The sequence below is a fragment of the Hevea brasiliensis genome, chromosome 1 (assembly GCF_030052815.1).
Source record: "Hevea brasiliensis isolate MT/VB/25A 57/8 chromosome 1, ASM3005281v1, whole genome shotgun sequence".
NCBI classification, from domain to species: Eukaryota; Viridiplantae; Streptophyta; class Magnoliopsida; order Malpighiales; family Euphorbiaceae; genus Hevea; species Hevea brasiliensis.
In genome coordinates, this window is record NC_079493.1 from 118,312,212 (window position 1) to 118,336,457 (window position 24,246).

At 31.1% G+C, this 24,246-nt stretch overlaps 2 protein-coding genes across 2 annotated transcripts; both read right to left on the reverse strand.

Annotated features, from left to right (window-relative positions):
- Positions 1–14,415: 14,415 nt before the first annotated feature.
- LOC131180873 (cucumber peeling cupredoxin-like) lies at positions 14,416–15,519 on the reverse strand. Its single transcript, XM_058148856.1, has 2 exons — positions 15,254–15,519; positions 14,416–15,131 (listed from the first exon to the last, which is right to left on the reverse strand). The coding sequence occupies exons 1-2, from the start codon at positions 15,429–15,431 to the stop codon at positions 14,671–14,673; spliced, it is 639 nt and encodes a 212-aa protein (XP_058004839.1). The 5' UTR covers positions 15,432–15,519; the 3' UTR covers positions 14,416–14,670.
- A 2,427-nt stretch (positions 15,520–17,946) lies between these two features.
- Positions 17,947–18,964, reverse strand: LOC110649098 (cucumber peeling cupredoxin-like). Its single transcript, XM_021803512.2, has 2 exons — positions 18,700–18,964; positions 17,947–18,578 (listed from the first exon to the last, which is right to left on the reverse strand). The coding sequence occupies exons 1-2, from the start codon at positions 18,875–18,877 to the stop codon at positions 18,118–18,120; spliced, it is 639 nt and encodes a 212-aa protein (XP_021659204.2). The 5' UTR covers positions 18,878–18,964; the 3' UTR covers positions 17,947–18,117.
- Between the last annotated feature and the right edge of the window lie 5,282 nt (positions 18,965–24,246).

A 24,246-nucleotide genomic window follows, 5' to 3' on the forward strand; every position in this document is an offset into this window, starting at 1 on the left:
CATGATTTTGATTGAAATGAAGTTCTTACTTCTTTCCCATTTCAGTTTTTGGTTCTTTGATTAATTTCTCAATTGGTTCATGGTATCAGAGCATCGATCACTTCCTCATGATCATATTTGTGATTCGCTGCTTACAAATTTGTTTTCTCTCTTGTTCTGAGTATGCAGATGCTAGCCAGAAAGATCATTTGGCTTTGCAAAATTCTGATTCACCAGGAATGGTTCTAGTAAGTTCCCCTTTGGCCGGTGACAACTATTTGATCTGGAGTAGGTGAATGATGATAGCTCTTCGGGCCAAGGACAAACTGAGTTTTATCACAGGAAAACATGATAAGCCAGATGAGAGTTCTCTTGATTGCGAGAAGTGGATCAAAGCAGACAGCATGGTAATCTCCTAGATTCTTAATTCTATTTCAAAAGAAATTGTAGAAGCCTTCATTTACACCACATCTGCTAGAGAATTATGGGAAGATCTCTCACAAAGGTTTGGGGGTAGTAATGGTCCTCAAATCTATCAGATCAAACGGGAAATAGGATCTTTTCAGCAAGGAAATCAATCAATTATGGTTTATTACACCAAATTAAAAAACTATGGGATGAACTTTCATTCTTGAAACCCTTGCCTATTTGTACATGCGGCGCATCTAAAGAAATAAGTGAAAGTGTTGATAGTGATAAGTTGATGCAATTCTTGATGGGCTTGAATAGTTCATATGATCATGGAAGGAATCAAATTCTACTCATGGAATCTTTTCCTACAGTAAGTAAAGCATACTCAACGATTCTCAGTGTAGAGAAGCAAAGAGAAGTGAATGTAATCTCAATAGAAGTAATAGAAAGTTCAATGGCTATGGTAGCTAAGACTCAAGGGTTTAAGAAGGAGAATGTGGGTACAGGAACCAAATCACAGTACAAAAAGAAAGAAGGTAACAAGAAGCATGATAGATATTGTGAGTACTGCAAGGCTCCTGGCCATTTGAAGGAATCTTGTTTAAAATTGGTTGGTTACCCTAACTGGTACAAACAGAAGAAAGGGGAACAGATAGCTAATGCTGCTACGCAATCTGCAGATGAGTTGGTTGATTCAGAATCTTCTGGATCTGCTATAAATAAAGAAAACTTGACTGCTACCATTACATCTATTATTCAACAAGAACTATTCAAAGCCATTAAAGGTAAACAAATTCAGGAGGCAGGTTGTGTTGAATATACTGGCTTTGCAGGTAATATTTCTAATAAAGCATAAGCTTCTAGCAGCTCTCATAGACAGGAAGAATGGATTATAGATAGTGGGGCTTCAGCTCATATGTGTCTTAACAAAACCATCATGCATAACCTCATAACTATCACTACTATAAATCCTGTATTCTGACCTAATGGTACTGCAAAATTTGTTAAACACATTGGTAATATAACCTTGCATTAGAACTTAACCTTGCAAAATGTCCTGCATATTCCTGGTTTTAAACATAACCTCTTATCTGTAAGTCAACTAGCCAAAGATTCTCACATGTCAATAACGTTTTATCCTGATCATTGTGATATACAGGACCTCTAGACTAAGGAGTTGATTGTTGTGGGACAACTGGAAAAAGGATTATACAAGATTAATTCTGAGTCTTTTGCTGCAATAAAATCTCAGTCCAATTTTGTATTGAGAAACTTACATGGTTCCTTTCCCAGTTCTTGTAATGCAAGTGATTCTGTAAATGCAAATAAAGTCAGTTTTTCCTTGTGGCATATCTAATTTGGTCATGCATCTATTTCAAAACTCAAACACATTCCACATATTAACTGCATGAATTTAGATACTGTGTGTGATATCTGTCCATTAGCTAAGCAACAAAGGCTACATTTTCCTAATAGTTCTATATCTAGTCCATGTATTTTTTATCTTCTTTATTTAGACATATGGTGGCCCTATTCACTTCAAACCTTTACTGGTGCATCGTATTTTCTCACTATTGTAGATGAATATAGTAGTACTACATGGACCTATCTACTTCAAAACAAATTCTAGGTCTGTCATACCTTATTTATCTTTCTCAAAATGGTTCAAAATCACTTCAATGCCACAGTCAAATATGTTAGAACAGACAATGATTCAGAATTCCTAAGCATAGACACCACATCCTTGTTACATGATTTTGGTATCATACATCAAAAGTCCACAACCTATACACCCCAACAAAATGGGGTTGTGGAAAGGAAGCATAAACATTTGCTGTAAATAGCTAGGGCATTAATGTTTTAATTAGGGTTGCCTAGATAGTTTTGGGGCGAATTCATTCTTCATGCTACTTATTTAGCCAATAGGTTGCCTATTTCTGTTCTAGAATGGAAATCACCATATGAGGTCTTGCACAATCATACTCCTAACTATCATTCCCTAAGAAACTTCGGTTGTCTTTGCTTTGCCATAAATGTTAAACCCCAAAAATCCAAGTTTGATTCCAGAGCTATCAAATGTGTTTTTCTAGGTTATTCCCCTGGATATAAAGGTTACAAATTATATGACATTGCTGCGAAATCCATTTGTATATCAAGGGATGTTGTCTTTCATGAGTCAATATTTCCTTTTAAGCATACTTCATCTCATCCTTCTATTGTATTTCCTTTGTCTGTGACAGATGACTATTCTTTTACTCCTGTTTCACAAGCATCTCCTTTTCCCTCTATGTCACAGGATTCTGTCTCTATAGAGCAATCCACTTCTGTAGACATAACTCTCACAAACATATCACTTATCCCTCTATCTACTCCAAGCACATATCAGTCCTCCCCATCGCAAGTAGCTGTTAGAAGAAGTTCTAGAGTTTCTCATAAGCCTTCTTGGCTTAATGATTTTGTAGTAAATGTGCAGGTTCATAATTCCTTTCCAAACCCTTGCAATAATTCCAATCCAGAGGCTACATTAGGTAATCTCCCAAGCTAATACACCCTTTCTAATACCATTTTTCACCCTTCACATATGAGTTTTGTTGCTTCACTGTCTATGATACACGAGCCTAGATCTTATGAGCAAGTAAAGACTGATGAAAAATGGATAGCAGCAATGCAGTTAGAATTGGATGCCTTGGAGAAAAACCAAACTTGGGAATTAGTTCCCTATCCTACACATAAGATGCATATAGCCTCAAAATGGGTACACCGTATCAAATAAAAGCCTGAAGCCTCAAAATGGGTACACCGTATCAAATACAAGCCTGATGGTTCTGTTGACACATACAAAGCCAAGTTAGTAGCAAAGGGGTTCAACCAATTGGAGGGAATTGATTACACAGAAAGCTTTTTTCTGGTCACTATGAGACTTTTCATAGTAATTGCTTATGCTAAAGCTTGGCCAATACGTCAACTTGATATCAATAATGCTTATCTACATGGCTTTATTGATGAGGAGTTTTACTTGTTACCTCCTTAAGGTTATACCAAGGCCCAATCTCATCAAGTGTGCAGGCTTAGAAAGTCACTCTACGGACTCAAGCAAGCAAGGCGTCAATGGAACAAGGAACTAACATCTAAGCTCATTCAGTATGGTTTTGTACAATCTGCCCATGATCACTGTTTCTTTACTAGAGACACTTCATCTTCATTTATGGCCCTTATTGTGTACATTGATTATGTACTTATCACTGGAGAATGTGAAGCTGACATTCTTTCCACCAAGAAGTACCTGGATCAACAATTCATGATTAAAGATCTTAGTCATGCCAAATTCTTTCTTGGATTAGAAATTGCTCGTTCTACATTCGGCATGTACCTAAATCAACATAAATACATTCAAGATATTATTGCTAATGTGGGTTTAAAAAATGCAAAGATTGCACAAGTTCCTTCACCTCAGGGATTTAAACTTACTGCTAATGAAGGTCCATTGCTTCCTGATCCTGCTAAGTATCGACGACTTGTAGGTCGTCTTCTGTACCTCAATTTGTCTCAACCAGACATCACCTTCTCCGTATAGCAGTTAAGCCTATTCATGTAGTCCCCTCGTCAATCCCATTGGGATGTAGCAATACATGTACTTCGCTACTTAAAAGGTTGTCCTGTGAAAGGCTTATTTTTCCCATCTGATAACTCTTTAACTTTTGCTGCTTATTACGATGTGGATTGGGCATCTTGCATAGATACTCGAAAGTCTATAACTGGGTTCTGTATATTTTTCAGTAGTTCCTTAGTGTCACACCTTATCCCTCTGTAAGGCATAACATGATCCCGTAGTATACCTAATGAATTACCAACTCCATCTACCTATAACCCATTAAATATAGTACAAGGGATTTTAAAACAATTTTCTTACTTTTTGAAAGTGGTGAGCTTTTCTAGCATGTATTAAAAATATTTAACTGAAGTTTAAAAACTAGTTAAAATTTTTGTCCATTTTTATTTTTCCGTAAATTTTGAAAAAATTTCAGTAGAGTGCCGGCTGTATTTGAGAAAACCGAAAAATTTAACCTGAAGAAAACACTTCCAATATAACACTTCATCAACTCACAACCACTATTATAACTCAAATCAGCACAATTTCCTCCAAACTCCACAATTCAATCAATATTTCACAACTCAAAATTTCAATTCAATTATTTTCAAAAATAGTAATAATTAATTTCATACACATTGCATCAAAGAAAAATTAATTTACATTTATCAGTCCAAAAATTACATGAGAAAATCCAAAATAATATTATTACAAAATCTGTACAACTGCTCATGATCATTTTACAAATGTACATACAGTTACATATATCAAAATAAATATGTACAATTAGGGTATAAAATTATACCCGTTAAAAGGTCCAAAAGTAGCACTGAAATCCTCAGCAGCTCACTCCGCTGCTCTACTAGTCTCTCTATCTGCGACAGCAATAAACAGCCATTGCTGAGTACTATGACTCAATGGTGCACAACATACTAAAATAAATTTTATGCATAAATCAAATCACATTTATTCAAATATGGTACTGAAAATGAAAACAAATACAAAACATAATTTATAATTTTAGTCAAAATAGTCTCATTTTGAAAGTCTCAAAACAAATTTAATAAAAACACACAGTTATATCATGCCATCAGTATAATGTTTATCTCAATAGCCGGAAGCTTATGAGGAATCTCAAGGCTAGCTAGCTCAAACTATGGGTACCCATTCAATTTCTTCCTCTACTGGCACACACCTCAACACTTCAGCTAGAAAGGGAATTCAAAATTCAAAACTAATTCCTCCCACTAGGCATACTAGTGAGGCATTCAAATATATGGTCATGACACTGTGGTTTCAAAATTATCTTAATATTTTACTAACTATTTATTGACAATTCAAACACATACAATTAAATTTCCAACAATTTAGGTCAAAAGCATAATATTCATTTCAGTCACAAATTTACAGTAAAAATAAATCACAATTTATTAATCAAAACAAATTATCAAAGAGAATCTACAAAAAAAATTTTATATTGTGCACAAACCTCGTGCGAATCGCCTCTAGGCCTTGACTCGATGTCTCGGGTTCTTTCCCAGTATTCTTTTCAACTGAAACACACAATTTTACAGTGTTTCAGTATCATAACGTATAATAAATTTAATAATAAATTAACAATTACTTATGTCTAGCTCTAATATGCTTAATTTAACGTTCTTTGAATTTTGCATTTCGGGTTTACTATTCATGATACTATTCAAGTCAAATTGTTGACTTTCTTATGCTTAATAGGTATGGGAATTTTAATTTCACCCACATACCACATTTTGGTTGCTTAATTTGTTGATTTTGGTTGCCCCTTCAATTTTCAGGTATCCTAGGCACAATTTCAAATTTTCAGTTTTGATGTCCTGTTTTACACTATTTCATTGGTCATAGTGCTGTGGGAATTTGGCTAAGTGTTCTTTATAGAAGTTATTCCTTATTATCTTAGCTTTAATCTCCTTTTTGAATCACTCCATTAATGGCCATTTGAACATGGTTGGCAGGATTGGTTTAACCCATTTCTGGGCACCTAATTTGGTTCTGGCAGTTTTAGACCACTAATTTTAAGTGGCAAAATGATTAGGTTATGGGCAGAATTTGGGTTGGTGTTCTTCATAAAAGTTGTAGTGCTATGTCATACCTTTCCAATTCCACAAAAATCAAGTTATTTGGACCTGTCTAGCCTAAGTTATGGCTAAATGAACAAACACTGTTTATTTAGTCATTTTGGTACAGTGGCAGTGCACTACACCCGGGTTTGACCTAATTGTTCACTATGTTAATGTCATTTTCTGGGCATAGTTCCTGAATAAAAAATGTGCCATTATGTGTCTATTTTCATTCCCAATTAGCCTCACACTAATTGGGTTGGTAAATTTTTTGTTTTGGTCCCTGAAAGAGACCTAGGTCAAACTGCCAGAATAGTGACCCTAACCAATCCGAATTGCACTTGGTTTCTACCAATTCAAACATACCACAAATGGTCCCAATTGATCATTTCTCATTTCAATTAGAGTCATTTGCACCAATTGTTCATTTTCCAAATTTTCAAGAGGTTAAGAACCCTAATTACACAATTTTGAAATCTAATGCAATTAAAGTATATATTCATTATCTACATGCTTAATTCAACCTAATTAACCATTCAAGTTCATCAAAATCTTGCAAATCAAGTCTCCCCCCTATAGCTGGCAAAAATTTCTATTTGGTCCTTCCATGATAGTTTTTGTTTGAATTTAAGTTCAATTCTAGGTTAACTTAACTAAGAACATGAAAATTTAACAAAAGATGTCAAGTTTAAGTACTACACTTTGTTTGATCTCTACTTCTTCAATTTCTTCCTAAGGTTAACTATGAAAATGAATTTTAATGTAGGGCATGTGCACTAGGAAAGCATACTAGAGCATCTTTTAAATCTAAAAATGTTGTTTCCACTACTAGGCCATTAGAATTGCTTCATCTTGATTTGTTTGGACCCTTGTCTCCTGCTAGTCTTGGTGGGAAGACATATGCTTTAGTTATTGTTGATAACTATTCAAGACATACATGGACATTCTTCCTTGCTCACAAAGATGAAACTTTTGATAAATTCACCTCTTTTAGTAAAATGGTTCAAAATAAAAAAGGTTTTTGCATCACATCCATAAGGAGTGATCATGGAACTGAATTTGAAAATCATTTATTTGAGAAATATTGTGATAAACATGGAATCAACCATAACTTTTCAGCTCCTAGAACTTCACAACAAAATGGGGTTGTAGAAAGGAAAAATAGGACTTTGCAAGAGATGACTAGAACCATGTTGAATGAAAATAATTTGCCCAAGTATTTTTGGGCTGAAGCTATTAATACTTCTTACTATGTGTTGAATAGAATTTTGATTAGACCAATTTTGAAAAAGACCCCCTATGAGCTTTGGAAAGGAAGAAAACCAAATATTTCATATTTCAGAGCATTTGGATGTAAGTGCTATATCTTAAATAATAAGAAGGATAACTTGAAGAAATTTGATGCTAAATCCGTTGAAGGAATTTTTCTTGGGTACTCAACAAAGAGTAAAGCATATAGAGTGTTTAATAGAAGAATATTAGTTATTGAGGAAACTATTCATATTTTGTTTGATGAGGCTAACCCTTCTATTAGAAGGAAAGATGTTTTTGATGACAATAATGAGCAGGTGTTTGGAAAAGAAAATGTAAAATCAAGTCAAGAAATGGAACAAATTGATGACAAAGATGAAGAAACTCAAGGAGATACCACAATAGATGTCTATAATGCCAACAATGATCAAATCAATGAAGAAATGCCAAATTTGGAAGAATTACAAGTGAATGAACCCCAACATGAAGATTTACCTACAAAATGGAGATTCCATAAAAATCATCCATAAGAAGACATCATTGATGATCCATCTCAAAGGATGATGACTAGAGCACAATTGAGAAAATATTTTGGTAATGTTGCCTTTGTTTCACAAATTGAACCTAAATGTTTTGAAGAAGCTCAAAATGATGAAAGTTGGATTCTTGCCATGCAAGAAGAACTCAATCAATTTGAGAGAAACAAAGTTTGGAATTTGGTTTCTAAACCTAAAAATCATTTAATTATTGGTACTAAATGGGTTTTTAGAAACAAAATGGATGAAAAAGGCAATGTTGTTAGAAACAAAGCTAAACTAGTGGCTCAAGGTTACAACCAAGAGGAAGGTATTGATTTTGATGAAACTTATTGTAACACCCTAGGCAAATCCCACATCGGCAAAACACGGGAAAGATGCTGGGTTTATAAGTTGGTGGTTCCTAACCCCTATTGACGCGTTTTAAAACCGTGAGGGATTCAGCCCATAGCGGACAATATCACTAGTGGGTCGGGCCATTACATTTGTGGTATCAGAGCCGCTCCGCGTGCAACCTTGAGCGATGGTGGGGCAAACCTCAGCGATGACGCTGAGTCCCATAAGGGGGGGTGGATTGTAACACCCTAGGCAAATCTCACATCGACAAAACACGGGAGAGATACTGGGTTTATAAGATGGAGGTTCCTAACTCCTATTGACGCGTTTTAAGGAACTAGGTGATAGTTCCCTTTCTTTTATTAGGAAATCAGCGAATCAGGCTGCTCAGTGTTGCACGAGCGTCTGTTCTATGTCTGGTTCGTTGGAATGGAGTTCTACTGCTCCTTCCTTTCTAGAGGATGTACTAAACTTTTATCTTAATTATTGCTTGAATAAATCCATTCTTTTTTGGTAAAAAAAAAAAATTAGAATTGATATAAATTAAAATTCATAATTCTAATTGCGGTCAACTTCTACTTAATTACGTTTTTTTTATTGCCGGTCAAAATAAAATTTTATAAATAAGAATTCATTAAAATTATAAATTCATTTTTCATAAAAAAAAATCAAAATTTTCATGTTTTAAAAATATCAATTTTTATAACAAAACTAAAAATCAGATATTTATATTTTTCTAATTATAATTATAACGTAAATCAAACTCAAAGTGTTTTTAATTTTTTTCCTTTTTTTAAATTAATTAATGATAAAGAGTATATCTAGATATAATTTTATAATTAATTAATAATATATTAAATGCATAAATGAGTGAACAAATTTTTGAACCGATAAAAATACTCTTAAATTTTATATTATTTATAATTATGTTATTTTTAATTATTTATATTAATCTTAGAGTTTTTATAAATTTAAAATTTCTAACCTTACTTATAATTCTATTTAAGAAAAATTTCTCTTACAAGTTAAATTAAAATCTTATAAATAAATTCATATTTCCTTAAAAAATTCATGAATTTGTTTTAAAAAAATAATTTCAAATTAAATGAATTTTAATTATACTAATAATTAATACTCTAAATTATAATTAATAAAATTTTATTTTTCTCAATTCTATTTCAATTTGGAAACGCAAAATTAGCTAATCAAAATTAAATTTCAGATAAAAAAAGTAAATACTATACTCAGTTAAAAAAATAAAATTTGTGAACTCATAAAAAGGCTTCACGATGAAAGAAATTTTTTAGATTTTTATTAACATTATGTATAATCTCATGGCTTAAATATATTTTCTAAAACATTATATAAATATGACAGAAGTTTTCTTTTTTATATATAATTAGGAGCGGACACAAAATTAAAAATGGAAGAGAACAAAAATTAAATGTCATATAATTATTTTAATTAATAAAAATTTATAAATCATACTTTTATAAAACAATAATTATGATTTTTTATAAATTATATATTTTATTAACTTTAAATAATTAGGAATAACTTAATAAAAAAGATTAATAAATCATAATTAACATTCATTTTATTATTTTTTAACTGTGGATTAAGACATTAATTTTTGGAGAATTTAATTTATCATTTGGAGATTAAAGTGTTAAAGTGTCAAAAAAAAAAAAAACTAAATTTGATATTTAAAAATTTAATTGTGTGCAGACATATTTTTAAATTAATTTTATTTTTAAATAATAAATTATAATTATTATAATAAATAGTAATAATTTGACTTTATGGGCATAAATAAATGGATATAAATTTTTATACCATAAAAATTATATTTTTTTTCTAAGTATTTCATATATTTTCATAATTGGTAAAATTAATTTTAAATATTAATTAATTAGATATTAAAGACAAATTAAAAAAAATTGGTCACTAAAATTAAAATTTTTAATAATTTAAATAAATATAAAATTTGTAAAACCTTATATTTATTATTTATTTTTTTAAATAAAAAAGGAAAGCAATATTTTATTTTTAAATAAAAATGGATGCGTGGGTCTACCACTATGTACAACATTGATAATAAAAAAAATAAAATTAAGCAAATAAAAATTAATAAAATTTATTAAATATAAATAATTAAATATTTTAATTATATATATATGAGTAATTAATAAAAAAACTTAATGCATAAATTTTTAATAATTATTATATATAATTTTTATTGCAAAACTTTAAATATAATTTTTTTTTGTTATTCACTCTAATTTATAATTTTCTCTCACTTATATATATATTAGACATAATTTAAAAGTATATAATTAAATATTTAGTGTGTTATCACTAAATTGATAAAATCTTTATTTTATTAAATTAATATCTTAAAAATTTATGTCATCATATTATTCATATATTATTTAATAGAGTAACAAAATGACAATAATACTAATTGAAATAAAAAAAAAAATTATCATTTTAACATCATGTTAATTGACATAAAGATAATATGATAATATAAAATTTTATGATACTAAATTAATGAAAATGAAAATTATCTTTCTTAAATAATCAAGCAATAAACCACATGTTGTATTTCTTAAATTCTCTATATATAATTTCTATTCATATAATTACATTTATATATAGAGAGAGCTTTGCTTGTTCTATAGGTCGTTGTTTTAAATTTAATAAAGTTTTTTTAAATTATTTGTTTCAAAAGAAAGTGTTATGTATTATTTTTAAGCTATTCTTTTTTCATAAATTCTGTGCGTTTTTATGTTGAATATAATTTATTACAAATAGTTTTTGGTGTAACATTTCTCATTCTAGGTTGGTTTGTAACTAATTATTTAAATTTTATTATTATTTACAATTAGATCATAAATTTGAATAAATTAAAAATAAATTTTTAAATAAAAAATTATAATTTAAAAACATATTAAAAAATAAAAAATTAGCAATATTTGAACATTTAAAAAAGTAAAAATAAATTATTTTTTTAATAAAAAATAATAATATATTAATATTGGAGTGGGTTATAGGAATTCATAGTGAAGATAATATCTTCCCATCCTCACTTTGCATAATATCGAAGTCAGAATGAAATCGAGAAAAATTTATCAGATACGGAGTGAGGTCTAAAATTTTTGCCGCCACTAATGACAAGAATATATATATATATTTTTAACTGGCATGATTAGCAAAATATATACCAACAAAATTAAATGAAATAACTAAAATTATTGACAGAATTAAAATATAGAAAGATAATCATTTGGTTTTTAGAATACAGTGACTTAATCATTCATTATAACAAAATATATAGATGAAATGGTAATTTATCTTTTCTTTTTAATTGAGATAAGTGGTAAATTGGTATTTTTTGCATATGTAAAATCTATTTCTTTGGCTCGACATTGATGAAAGGTAAATTATTTATAAAATAAAAAAAATTAAGTAAATCATCCATGTTAAATTTAATATATTTATAAAAAAGACTCAGTTATAATCTGGTTTATTTTAACATATATAATTGATTTTGCTTAAAATCTTATTCACATTTTGTAGATTAAAGAAATCCTTTTTTTTTTTTTATTTAGGGAGAGAGAACTTTAACTGTGGTGATGGATTGTTTTCTTACCTGAGTTACTAATTAGGAATAATGTTCTAATATTTTATGAATTATGAAATATCACCCCAAATCTTAAAAGTACATATTAAAAAATTTTAAATATATATATATATATATGGGTCCATATAAATATGGGAGAAGAAGAGTATTTTTTTTTATAAAGCAAATTATTAAGTGCAATCGATGCATATGTATTTTTACTCACAAAATAATGAATTCCATTTTCTTGTTTTTGTAACTGTTTTTATGTACTCAAAATCATATCATATCAAAACTCAAGTGAAAGTAAATAGAAGGGCTGAAGAGCTCCAAAGTAAATATAATTCTAATCCAATACAAATATTATCTTCTAAGGTTGAGTATCCCGAATCTCACTCTAATTTGACTCCCTCCAAAGAAAAATTATAATTCTACTCTAAATAAGAATTTACCCAATGTTTATATAAGTAGCTCAAACCTCTACAATCAGGTATGCTATTTTCTCTAATCAATTTTATATTCTACTCAGTTTCAATTTGATATTTTCTTTTGTTTTATAAGTTCATACCTGCAAGAAAAATCTACGTATCATACATAATTCTTAAAATATTTTAAAAAATATTTTTTAAAAAAGTTATTTAATTATATTAAATTTTTATTATTAAAACATATAAATTTAATTTTAAATCAATTTTAGTATTATCTAACCATGATATTAATAATATTATTAATATCATTCTCAAAGGTTAGAGCTTACATTTAAGGCTGTAAGTTATTGAGTTCGAATATCGTACATGAAAAAAATATTTCTTCCCTTTTCTTAATCAGTACACATATATGTGATCTTCCTGTTTTAATTAAATTTAACGTTTGAGCTATAGTTGGCTAAAACCCAGATCTCTCCTGGATATGCATGAATATGATTCCCATAATATATATATATATAGCCATTTTTGAAATAACTTTACATGATTATGAAAAGAAAAAGAAAAAGTTGTAATATCAGTACTCGTTGTAATGACATTTTATTTCCATTTTGCAACCTAATTAAGCACAACAATGAATAATTGCAAATTGAAACACGTGCATCAGGGAAAAAGAAACATCATTTTCACGTTTTATAATCTCTCTTTCCATATGATATTATATATCTTAGTGATGTATTATCGTCTATTAATTTTATATATAAAAAATTATGTATAAACTAGAAAATAGAAGTAATCTTCTTCATTTATCATAAGAATGTGATAAATCTTAGAATAAGGCAGAACTTTTTATTCTTTATAAAGATAGATGAAAACAAATCAGGCTTCCTTTAGCTAATTTCATCCGCTTATTAATAATTAAACATGGGCAATATCTTCAGTGGTTCTATATACAGCATTCTGACGTCTCCTTTTTTATTCCATACTATTTTTTTCATCAATATCCACTGAAGAAGGTCCACCCTGCAACTGTATATAATGGGGCACAAAAGGCACACAAAACTATGGCTGAACAGAAATTAATTATTCTTCTCTTTCTTTTTTAATGAATCAAATCTTATTATAAAGTATGTACGTACGTGCATGTCTCACTTATAGCCAAAATTTATAAAGCAAAAGGAAAAGGAGACGGATCCGAAAGAGATGAAATATTCCATACCATTTGCAAGACAACAGAAGGAGGAAAAAAGAAGAAAGGTTCCGCGTTGAGTTGCAACTTGTGCAAAATGTGTTATTTTAAAGGAATGGCAGCCAGCAAGTCAGAAAGCAAGGATCGTTCTCCCGTTTCTATATAGGGGAGAGTATTTAATCCTCAGTTTCAAATCAATTTGAATTTAGAGAAAAATTAACTTGAATCAAATTGAATCGAATTAATTCTCAAATTTCCAGTAACAAATTCACAGCAACAATCACAATTAATAAATTCAATCAACAAACATTTCAAAGATTCAATCAACTCATTAAAAGCATTTACAGCAGCAAAATCAATAAATTAATTTCATTATTCATAAAAACAAATTACATTTCACAGGAGAGCGATCATTTAATAAAAGCGAATTAAAAAAATGAAAGATTTAATTTAGTATTATAATGCATGGTCCCATGGAGAGCGATCGAGTTTAAGAAAAAGAAAAGAAAACAATATTAGAGGGATCAATTCTTCTTTTTAGTAGCCACAACATACCCATGGTATTGACTATTGAGAGCAACCGCAGCACACGTTGTTTTAATTGTGTTGTAATCTTGGCATCTCCAGAATTTATTGTTCTATAAAGTTAATTAATTATGCCTTGCTTAAGCTAATCATAATAATACTTATTATTATTTTATTTGGCAAAATGAATAGATAAATTTATAAATTTAGGGTCTATGTCTCTACCTGAATTCCATGTAATAAAAGGACTGAAGAATACATTTTAGGGCTGCCTGCAACTAATTTACAATTTTTTTATAATATAGATTTATATGGTGTATGAATCAAATCTTTAATTTGTCTTGTATATATTTTTCTCATCAAATCTTTAATTTAATTTAATATTAGAGAGAGAGATTCAATATTCAATATGCTAATAGATTTTTAACAAAAATTTGAGAAAAATTCGACCACATATATAATTAACAATCCTCTGATTTTACTCTGCTGCAAGCCTTAAAGAACAATACATAAATACACTGGAAATGGCCTATCTGAATTTGGGTTAAAAAAAAAACTATAACACTACAGATCAATAAGACCAAAATGATCTTTGTCAATTATTCAAAACTTTATTATATGACAATATAATAAATTATCCAAGTAGTTCAAAAAAAAAAAATAAATTCAAAGAAAAATACATATCATCCATCAATCTTAGCAGTATCCCTAGAACAGGAAGCCCATGATAAGAGCCAACGTGGAAACCGAAATACCAGCCAAGAACTTAGAAGATGAAGATCCTGATGGAGGAGGAGGGGTGTTGGGGCCCATTGCCCCGGGAGTTGAAGGGCTTGTGGGGGCACCTGCTGGGGCATCTGGTGGGCAAATGGCGGGGGTGTTTGTGGGTGAAGGACTAGTTGGTGGTGGGGAAAGTCCTGGGGTAGTGGAGGGCGGTGGTGAGGCTCCTGGCGTGCCTCCTGATGATGAGACAGTGATGGCTAGTTTCTGGCCTAGCTGACAATGCTGAGAAAATGTACAGATGTAGTAGTGGTCGCCAGCAGAGTCCAGGGTGAAGTTGACAGGGCCGGTGGTGATTACGTCTCCGATAGGATTTGAAGAAGAGCATGCATCGAAGGATGTCTTCTGGACTCGGAGTACATCGTGCTTGTTGGTTTCGAAGTTGAATGCTGAAAGTCCATAAATTAACAAGCTTATTATATTTTGCTTATTTGCAACTAAATATATTGTATTATAAGTCAAGTTCGTTACAAAAATAATGTTGATAGCGGCAGAAGAGGCGAAGACTTACTTAGGATATCTCCAATTACGAAATTCTTGCCATTAGCCCATTCTGTGTAAGCTTGAGCACCACCTTGAAGAATAGTCCAACCTGAGTTATCCCCCACCACATGCACCGTCTGTGCCGCCGCACATTGCAACAAAACCACCACTACAAACCCAAAAGCCACACCAATAAAACTTGCCATTTTCTTTATACTTTTTCCTCTCTTTAAATATCCTTCTCTTAGTTAATTTCTGGTATGTGAAGCAGCTACTTGAATGAGAATGCCAAGGTCACATGGCTTTTAGCCTATATATACACAGAGGACAGGGTTGGAGACGTGGAATTGGTAAGAATTAGACGCAGCGAGTCCACCGCCGGAGACCTTTTATGCAAAAGCCTTAAATGCTTAATTAATAGGCCTTGGCGTGGAAATTTCCATTCCAAGACTAGTCTACTCCACCTCCATTCTTGTCTGTACATTGTTCTCTAATGACTTGACTTGGCCAATTAGCTTCAAGCTTGCAACTTGCAAGAGACTTTTCTTCTTTTTTTTTTATTAATTTATTGATTAACATTCTCTAACAATTAATAAGTGTTTAAAAATTTTGAAATATATAAAATTAAGATTACATATAATATCAAAATGATGTTATACTATGATAAGGTTAATAAAATTTAAGTAACTATTAAAAATATATATATAATATTAATAAAGTTTTAAATTTTAATTTAATAATATTAATTTTCTTTAGTTTTTATAAGTCCAAACATATTTGAGAGTCAAGTTGTTGTCTGAAAGTCAATAAATTAAAATATAAAATGTTCAAACTAAACTGCCAGAATAGTTGGAGTTTGAATATATATATATATATATATATATATATATATATATATATATATATATATATATATATATATATATATATATATATTGTTCTAAGAAAAATGGGGCAAGGAAATGCGGAAATGGGCTTTTATTTTCTTCTTCTATGTTCGACTTATAAAAATACGACTTTTTGGGCACAAATTATTTGCGTGCTATATACCTTTTAATTTCATTTAACATTTTCTCACGTATGAATGAATTATAGACATTCCAGCAATGCTAAGATTTCAATGTCTCAACCTTCTAATTAGAGCGATTGTGTAATTAAAAAAAAAAAAAGAAGAATTCAAATTTTTTATAATTTCTTAACTTCATTGTAAGCGTTTTATTAAAACTTAATAAATTCTCTAATGACAAAAAAAGAAGTAAATTGCTTAGTGCGATAGTAAATTAATTGCTCTTGAAATATAAATTATTATGCATTAAAAAATATATTAATCACTTTTTCAAAAGTAATATAGGAAAATGTAAATTATTAAGCTTAAAAGTAAATGATTGTGCTAGAAAAAGAAAATCAATACTTAAAAGAAATGTTTTTGCTTGAAAAAGTGAATCAATAAGTTAAATCTTTGTGTCTGTAAGTTAAATTGCCGACACTTTTTTGTATAAGTAACGCTAAATAAGCAATCCGTAAACTTGTGGAATATTATTATTTTTTTATAAGCATTACTAACATGGCAAAACATAGGTTTATTAGTGACGATGTATAGATAACACTTATTAACGTCGTCGTGTAGATAACACTTATTATTTAAGCGTCACAAAATTAACCATGCTTAAGCGCGCTTTCCTCTTGTTTAGTTTGAAAAGAGTCCATTTTGCAACATAATTAAGCACAACAATATATATAATTGCAAATAAAACACGTGCATGAGGGAAAAAGAAACTTCATTTTCATGTTTTTGTAATCTCTCTTCATTTTCATTTTATTCCTTTAATCAATTATGTTATGAATCAATTAAGTTATATATGATATTAATTTTATTTATTTAGTTTGATGAAAGATAAATTATTTATTTAATGCAAGTTTAGAAAAAAAAAACAACTTAGTGTTTTTTTGGAAAAAAAAATTGCATTATAATAATGTGTGGTCTCCATCGAAAGCAAGTTTTGAAAAAGAAAAGGAAAAAAAAAGAATATATGAATAACTAAGGGAATTTTTTTATTTAAATTTAATTTATTAAAAAGTATATTTTTCTTATTTATTAAATACATAAATTTTATATATTTATATTTTTATTGACTGAGTGAAAGTTTTAAATTTGAGTTTTAGAGAAATTCTTACTTAAATTCGATTCATTATTAATTTGATATATAAATATGTGATACTGTTTAATAGGTGAGTCCTATCATAAATATATATATATTGTTTTGAGTTGATGATAGATAAGATATAGATAAGAAAAATTTTTAGTTGCATATATATATATATATTAAAGGATTGAAAGGTACATTAGAACTGATTAACTTTTTATTTTAATTTTGTTCTTATAATATAGATGAATATGTGAGATGAATCAAACTTTGATTTTCTTGTATTTTTCTCATCAAATCTTTAATGTAATTGAGTTAATAAGATTATTAATTAATGGTAAAGGTCTCAAAGACCATGGAATTGAGACGAGACATTTTTTTTTTTAGAAAAAAAAAGCATGTAAAGTTTAATTGTTGTCTTAAATAGTACAACTTCATACAAAATATAACTATAAATGCATAGATCAAGTAGTACAAATCTAATAATCTCTGACCTTGTCGCAAGCTCTAGGATCCATAAGGTGTTAAACAACTATCAAATTATAACAAGATAAAAGAGAGAGTGAGAGAAATAGGAGAGAAAAATTCAATAATATTCAATATGCTAATAGATTTTTTTTTTAACAAAAATTAAACCACACATAATTAACTATTAACCATCTGATTTTATTATGCTGTAAAAAGAATACATAAATACACCAGAAATGGGAGAGAAACATATCATCATCTATCAAGTATAGCAGTATCCCTAGAACAAAAAGCCCATGATAACAGCCAACGTGGAAACCGAAATACCAGCCAAGAGCTTAGAAGATGAAGATCCTGGTGGAGGAGGAGAGGTGTTGGGGCCCATTGCCCCTGGAGTTGAAGGGCTTGTGTGGGCACCTGCTGGTGCATCTGGTGGGCAAATGGCGGGGGTGTTTGTGGGTGAAGGACTGGTTGGTGGTGGGGAAAGTCTTGGGGTAGTGGAGGGCGGTGGTGAGGCACCTGGCGTGCCTCCTGATGAAGAGACAGTGATGGCTAGTTTCTGGCCTAGCTGACAATGCTGTGAAAATGTACAGATGTAGTAGTGGTCGCCAGCAGAGTCCAGGGTAAAGTTGACAGGGCCGGTGGTAATTACGTCTCCGATAGGATTTGAAGAAGAGCATGCATCGAAGGATGTCTTCTGGACTCGGAGTACATCGTGCTTGTTGGTTTCGAAGTTGAATGCTGAAAATCCACGAATTAACAAGCTTATTATATTTTGCTTATTTGCAATTAAATATATTATATTATAAGTCAAGTTTGTTACAAAAAAATGTTGATAGCGGAAGAATTGGCGAAGACTTACTTAGGATATCTCCGACTACGAAATTCTTCCCATTAGCCCATTCTGTGTAAGCTTGAGCACCACCTTGTAGAATAGTCCAACCTGAGTTATCCCCCACCACATGCACCGTCTGTGCCGCCGCACATTGCAACAAAACCACCACTACAAACCCAAAAGCCACACCAATAAAACTTGCCATTTTCTTTATACTTTTTCCTCTCTTTAAATATCCTTCTCTTAGTTAATTTCTGGTATATGAAGCAGCTACTTGAATGAGAATGCCAAGGTCACATGGCTTTTAGCCTATATATACACAGAGGACAGGGGTGGAGATGTGGAATTGGTAAGAATTAGACCCAGCGAGTCCACCGCTAATAGGCCTTAGCGTGGAAATTTCCATTCCAAGACTAGTCTACTCCACCTCCATTCTTGTCTGTACACTGTTCTCTAATGACTTGACTTGGCCTTAGCTTCAATTTTGCAACTTGAAAGAGACCTTTTTTTTTTAATTTATTGATCAACATTCTAAAACAATTAATAAGTGTTTAAAAATTTTGAAATATATAAAATTACGATTACATATAATATCAAAATAATGTTATACTATGATAAGGTTAATAAATTTTAAGTAACTATTAAAAATATATCTACAATATTAATAAAGTTTTAAATTTTAATTTATAAGTCCAAACATTTGCTGTCTGAAAGTCAATAAATTAGAATATAAAATATTCAAACTAAACTTCCAGAATAGTTAGAGTTTGAACATATATATATTATTCTACCAAAAATGGGACAAGGAAATGCTGAAATGGGCTTTTATTTTCTTCCTATATGTTAGACTTTAGAAAAGTTTACGACTTTTTGCGCACAAATTACTGCGTGCTAAATATCTTTTAATTTTATTTAGCGTGTTAAAAAAATTATTTAACATTATCCCAATTATAAATATTTCAGAAATGCTAAGATCTCAATGTGAATTAAATATAGATATGTCTCGAACTTCTAACTAGAGCGATTGTCTAATAAATAAAAAGAATTTAATATATATTTTTTTAATTTCTTAATTCCATTGTAAGCGTTTCATCAAAACTTAATAGATTCTCTAATGACTGAAAGAATATAGCAATTAATTGAAGCTACAGTCAGGTCAAAGAAAAGGTGCTGCAAGTTATCACAGCAACAGAAAAATATGCAGCACCACCAAAAGTGAAACGGTGCAAATTGAAGCTGAAAGAAAAGTTTTATAAAGTCAAGTAAAACGCACCGTAGAAAAAATTGAACCATCGCAGAAGAAGATTGAAACGTGAAACATCCTCAGCAAGCAAAACAGAGTGATTTAGCGCAGGAAGATTTGTTGATTTGTCATCAATTTGTTACAGCTATTATAGAAGCTTCTTAAATCAGTTTTTGATTAACTGTAAATAGTTCTATATGTATTAAGAAGTTACAGACGATTGATTGCATCTTGATTTTGAATGAAATGAAGTTCTTACTTCTTTCCCATTTCAGTTTTTGGTTCTTTGATTAATTTCTCAATTTGTTCATGGTATCAGAGCATCGATCACTTCCTCATGATCATATTTGTGATTCGCTGCTTACAAATTTGTTTTCTCTCTTGTTCTGAGTATTGATTGATTTTAATCATGGCTGATGCTTGTGAGAGAGTTGTAGATGCTAGCCAGAAAGATCATTTGGCTTTGCAAAATTCTGATTCACCAGGAATGGTTCTAGTAAGTTCCCCTTTGGCCGGTGACAACTACTTGATCTGGAGTAGGTGAATGATGATAGCTTTTCGGGCCAAGGACAAACTGAGTTTTATCACAAGAAAACATGATAAGCCAGAAGAGAGTTCTCCTAATTACGAGAAGTGGATCAAAGCAGACAGCATGGTAATCTCCTAGATTCTTAATTCTATTTCAAAAGAAATTGTAGAAGCCTTCATTTACACCACATCTGCTAGAGAATTATGGGAAGATCTCTCATAAAGGTTTTGGGGTAGTAATGGTCCTCAAATCTATCAGATCAAATGGGAAATAGGATCTTTTTAGCAAGGAAATCAATCAATTATGGTTTATTACACCAAATTAAAAAACAATGGGATGAACTTGCATTCTTGAAACCCTTTCCTATTTGTACATGTGGCGCATCTAAAGAAATAAGTAAAAGTGTTGATAGTGATAAGTTGATGCAATTCTTGATGGGCTTGAATAGTTCATATGATCATGGAAGGAATCAGATTCTACTCATGGAATCTTTTCCTACAGTAAGTAAAGCATACTCAACGATTCTCAGTGTAGAGAAGCAAAGAGAAGTGAACGTAATCTCAATAGAAGTAATAGAAAGTTCAATGGCTATGGTAGCTAAGACTCAAGGGTTTAAGAAGGAGAATGTGGGTATAGGAACCAAATCACAGTACAAAAAGAAAGAAGGTAACAAGAAGGATGATAGATATTGTGAGTACTGCAAGGCTCCTGGCCATTTGAAGGAATCTTGTTTAAAATTGGTTGGTTACCCTAACTGGTACAAACAGAAGAAAGGGGAACAAATAGCTAATGCGGCTACGCAATCTGTAAATGAGTTGGTTGATTTAGAATCTTCTGGATCTGCTATAAATAAAGAAAACTTGACTGCTACCATTACATCTATTATTCAACAAGAACTATTCAAAGCCATAAAAGGTAAACAAATTCAGGAGGCAAGTTGTGTTGAATATACTGGCTTTGCAGGTAATATTTCTAATAAAGCATCAGCTTCTAGCAGCTCTCATAGACAGGAAGAATGGATTATAAATAGTGGGGCTTCAACTCATATGTGTCTTAACAAAACCATCATGCATAACCTCAGAACTATCACTACTATAAATCCTGTATTCTTACCTAATGGTACTGCAAAATTTGTTAAACACATTGGTAAAATAACCTTGCATCAGAACTTAACCTTGCAAAATGTCCTGCATATTCCTGGTTTTAAACATAACCTCTTATCTGTAAGTCAACTAGCCAAAGATTCTCACATGTCAATAAGGTTTTATCCTGATCATTGTGATATACAGGACCTTTAGACTAAGGAGTTGATTGTTGTGGGACAACTGGAAAAAGGATTATACAAGATTAATTCTGAGTCTTTTTCTGCAATAAAATCTCAGTCCAATTTTGTATTGAGAAACTTACATGGTTCCTTTTCGAGTTCTTGTAATGCAAGTGATTCTGTAAATGCAAATAAAGTCAGTTTTTCCTTGTGGCATATCTAATTCGCTCATGCATCTATTTCAAAACTTAAACACATTCCACATATTGACTGCAAGAATTTAGATATTGTGTGTGATATCTGTCCATTAGCTAAGCAACAAAGGCTACCTTTTCCTAATAATTCTATATCTAGTCCATGTATTTTTTATCTTCTTCATTTAGACATATGGTGGCCCTATTCACTTTAAACCTTTACTGGTGCATCGTATTTTCTCACTATTGTAGTTGACTATAGTAGTACTACAAGGACCTATCTACTTCAAAACAAATTCTAGTTCTGTCATACCTTATTTATCTTTCTCAAAATGGTTCAAAATCACTTCAATGCCACAATCAAATATGTTAGAACAAACAATGATTCAGAATTCCTAAGCATAGACACCACATCCTTGTTACATGATTTTGGTATCATACATCAAAAGTCCACAACCTATACACCCCAACAGAATGGGGTTGAGGAAAGGAAGCGTAAACATTTGCTGCAAATAGTTAGGGCATTAATGTTTCAATTAGGGTTGCCTACACAGTTTTTGGGCGAATCCATTCTTCATGCTACTTATTTAGCCAATAGGTTGCCTAGTTCAATTCTAGAATGGAAATCACCATATGAGGTCTTGCACAATCATACTCCTAACTATCATTCCCTAAGAAACTTCGGTTGTCTTTGCTTTGCCACAAATGTTAAACCTCAAAATTCCAAGTTTGATTCTAGAGCTATCAAATGTGTTTTTTTAGGTTATTACCCTGGATATAAAGGTTACAAATTATATGACATTGCTGCGAAATCCATTTGTATATCAAGGGATATTGTCTTTCATGAGTCAATATCTCCTTTTAAGCATACTTCATCTCATCCTTCTATTGTATTTCCTTTGTCTGTGATAGATGACTATTCTTTTACTCCTGTTTCACAAGCATCTCCTTTTCCCTCTATGTCACAGGATTCTGTCTCTATAGAGCAATCCACTTCTGTAGACATAACTCTCACAAACATATCACCTATCCCATTATCTACTCCAAGCACATATCAGTCCTCCTCATCACAAGTAGCTGTTAGAAGAAGTTCTAGAGTTTCTCATAAGCCTTCTTGGCTTAATGATTTTGTAGTAAATGTGCAAGTTCATAATTCCTTTCCAAACCCTTGCAAAAATTCCAATCCAGAGGCTACATCAGGTACTCTCCCAAGCCAATACACCCTTTCTAATACCATTTTTCACATATGAGTTTTATTGCTTCACTATCTATGATACACAAGCCTAGTTCTTATGAGTAAGTAAAGACTGATGAAAAATGGATAGCAGCAATGCAGTTGGAATTGGATGCCTTGGAGAAAAACCAAACTTGGGAATTAGTTCCCTATCCTACACATAAGAAGCATATAGCCTCAAAATGGGTACACCGTATCAAATACAAGCTTGATGGTTCGGTTGATACATACAAAGCCAGGTTAGTAGCTAAGGGGTTCAACCAATTGGAGGGAATTGATTACACATAAAGCTTTTTTTTGGTAGCTAAATTGGTCACTATGAGACTTTTCATAGTAATTGCTTCTGCTAAAGCTTGGCCAATACATCAACTTGATATCAATAATGCTTATCTACATGGCTTCATTGATGAGGAGTTTTACTTGTTACCTCCTTAAGGTTATACCAAGGCCCAATCTCATCAAGTGTGCAGGCTTAGAAAGTCACTCTACGGACTCAAGCAAGCAAGGCGTCAATGGAACAAGGAACTAATATCTAAGCTCATTCAGTATGGTTTTGTACAATCTGCCCATGATCACTGTTTCTTTACTAGAGACACTTCATCTTCATTTATGGCCCTTATTGTGTACATTGATTATGTACTTGTCACTGGAGATTGTGAAGCTGACATTCTTTCCACCAATAAGTACCTGGATCAACAATTCATGATTAAAGATCTTGGTCATGCCAAATTCTTTCTTGGATTAGAAATTGCTCGTTTTACATCCGCCATGTACCCAAATCAACATAAATACATTCAGGATATTATTGCTAATGTGGGTTTACAAAATGAAAAGATTGCACAAGTTCCTTTACCTTGGGGATTTAAACTTACTGCTAATGAAGGTCCATCGCTTCTTGATCCTGCTAAGTATCGATGACTTGTAAGTCGTCTTCTGTACCTCAATTTGTCTCAACCAGACATCACCTTCTCCGTACAGCAGTTAAGCCAATTCATGTAGTCCTCTCGTCAATCCCATTGGCAGAAAGAAACGTTTTGAAAAAGGTGGATCTTCTAAAGCTAAAGTTGATTATGATTTCAAAAATGAGATTGTAAGTGAGCTTAAAGGATT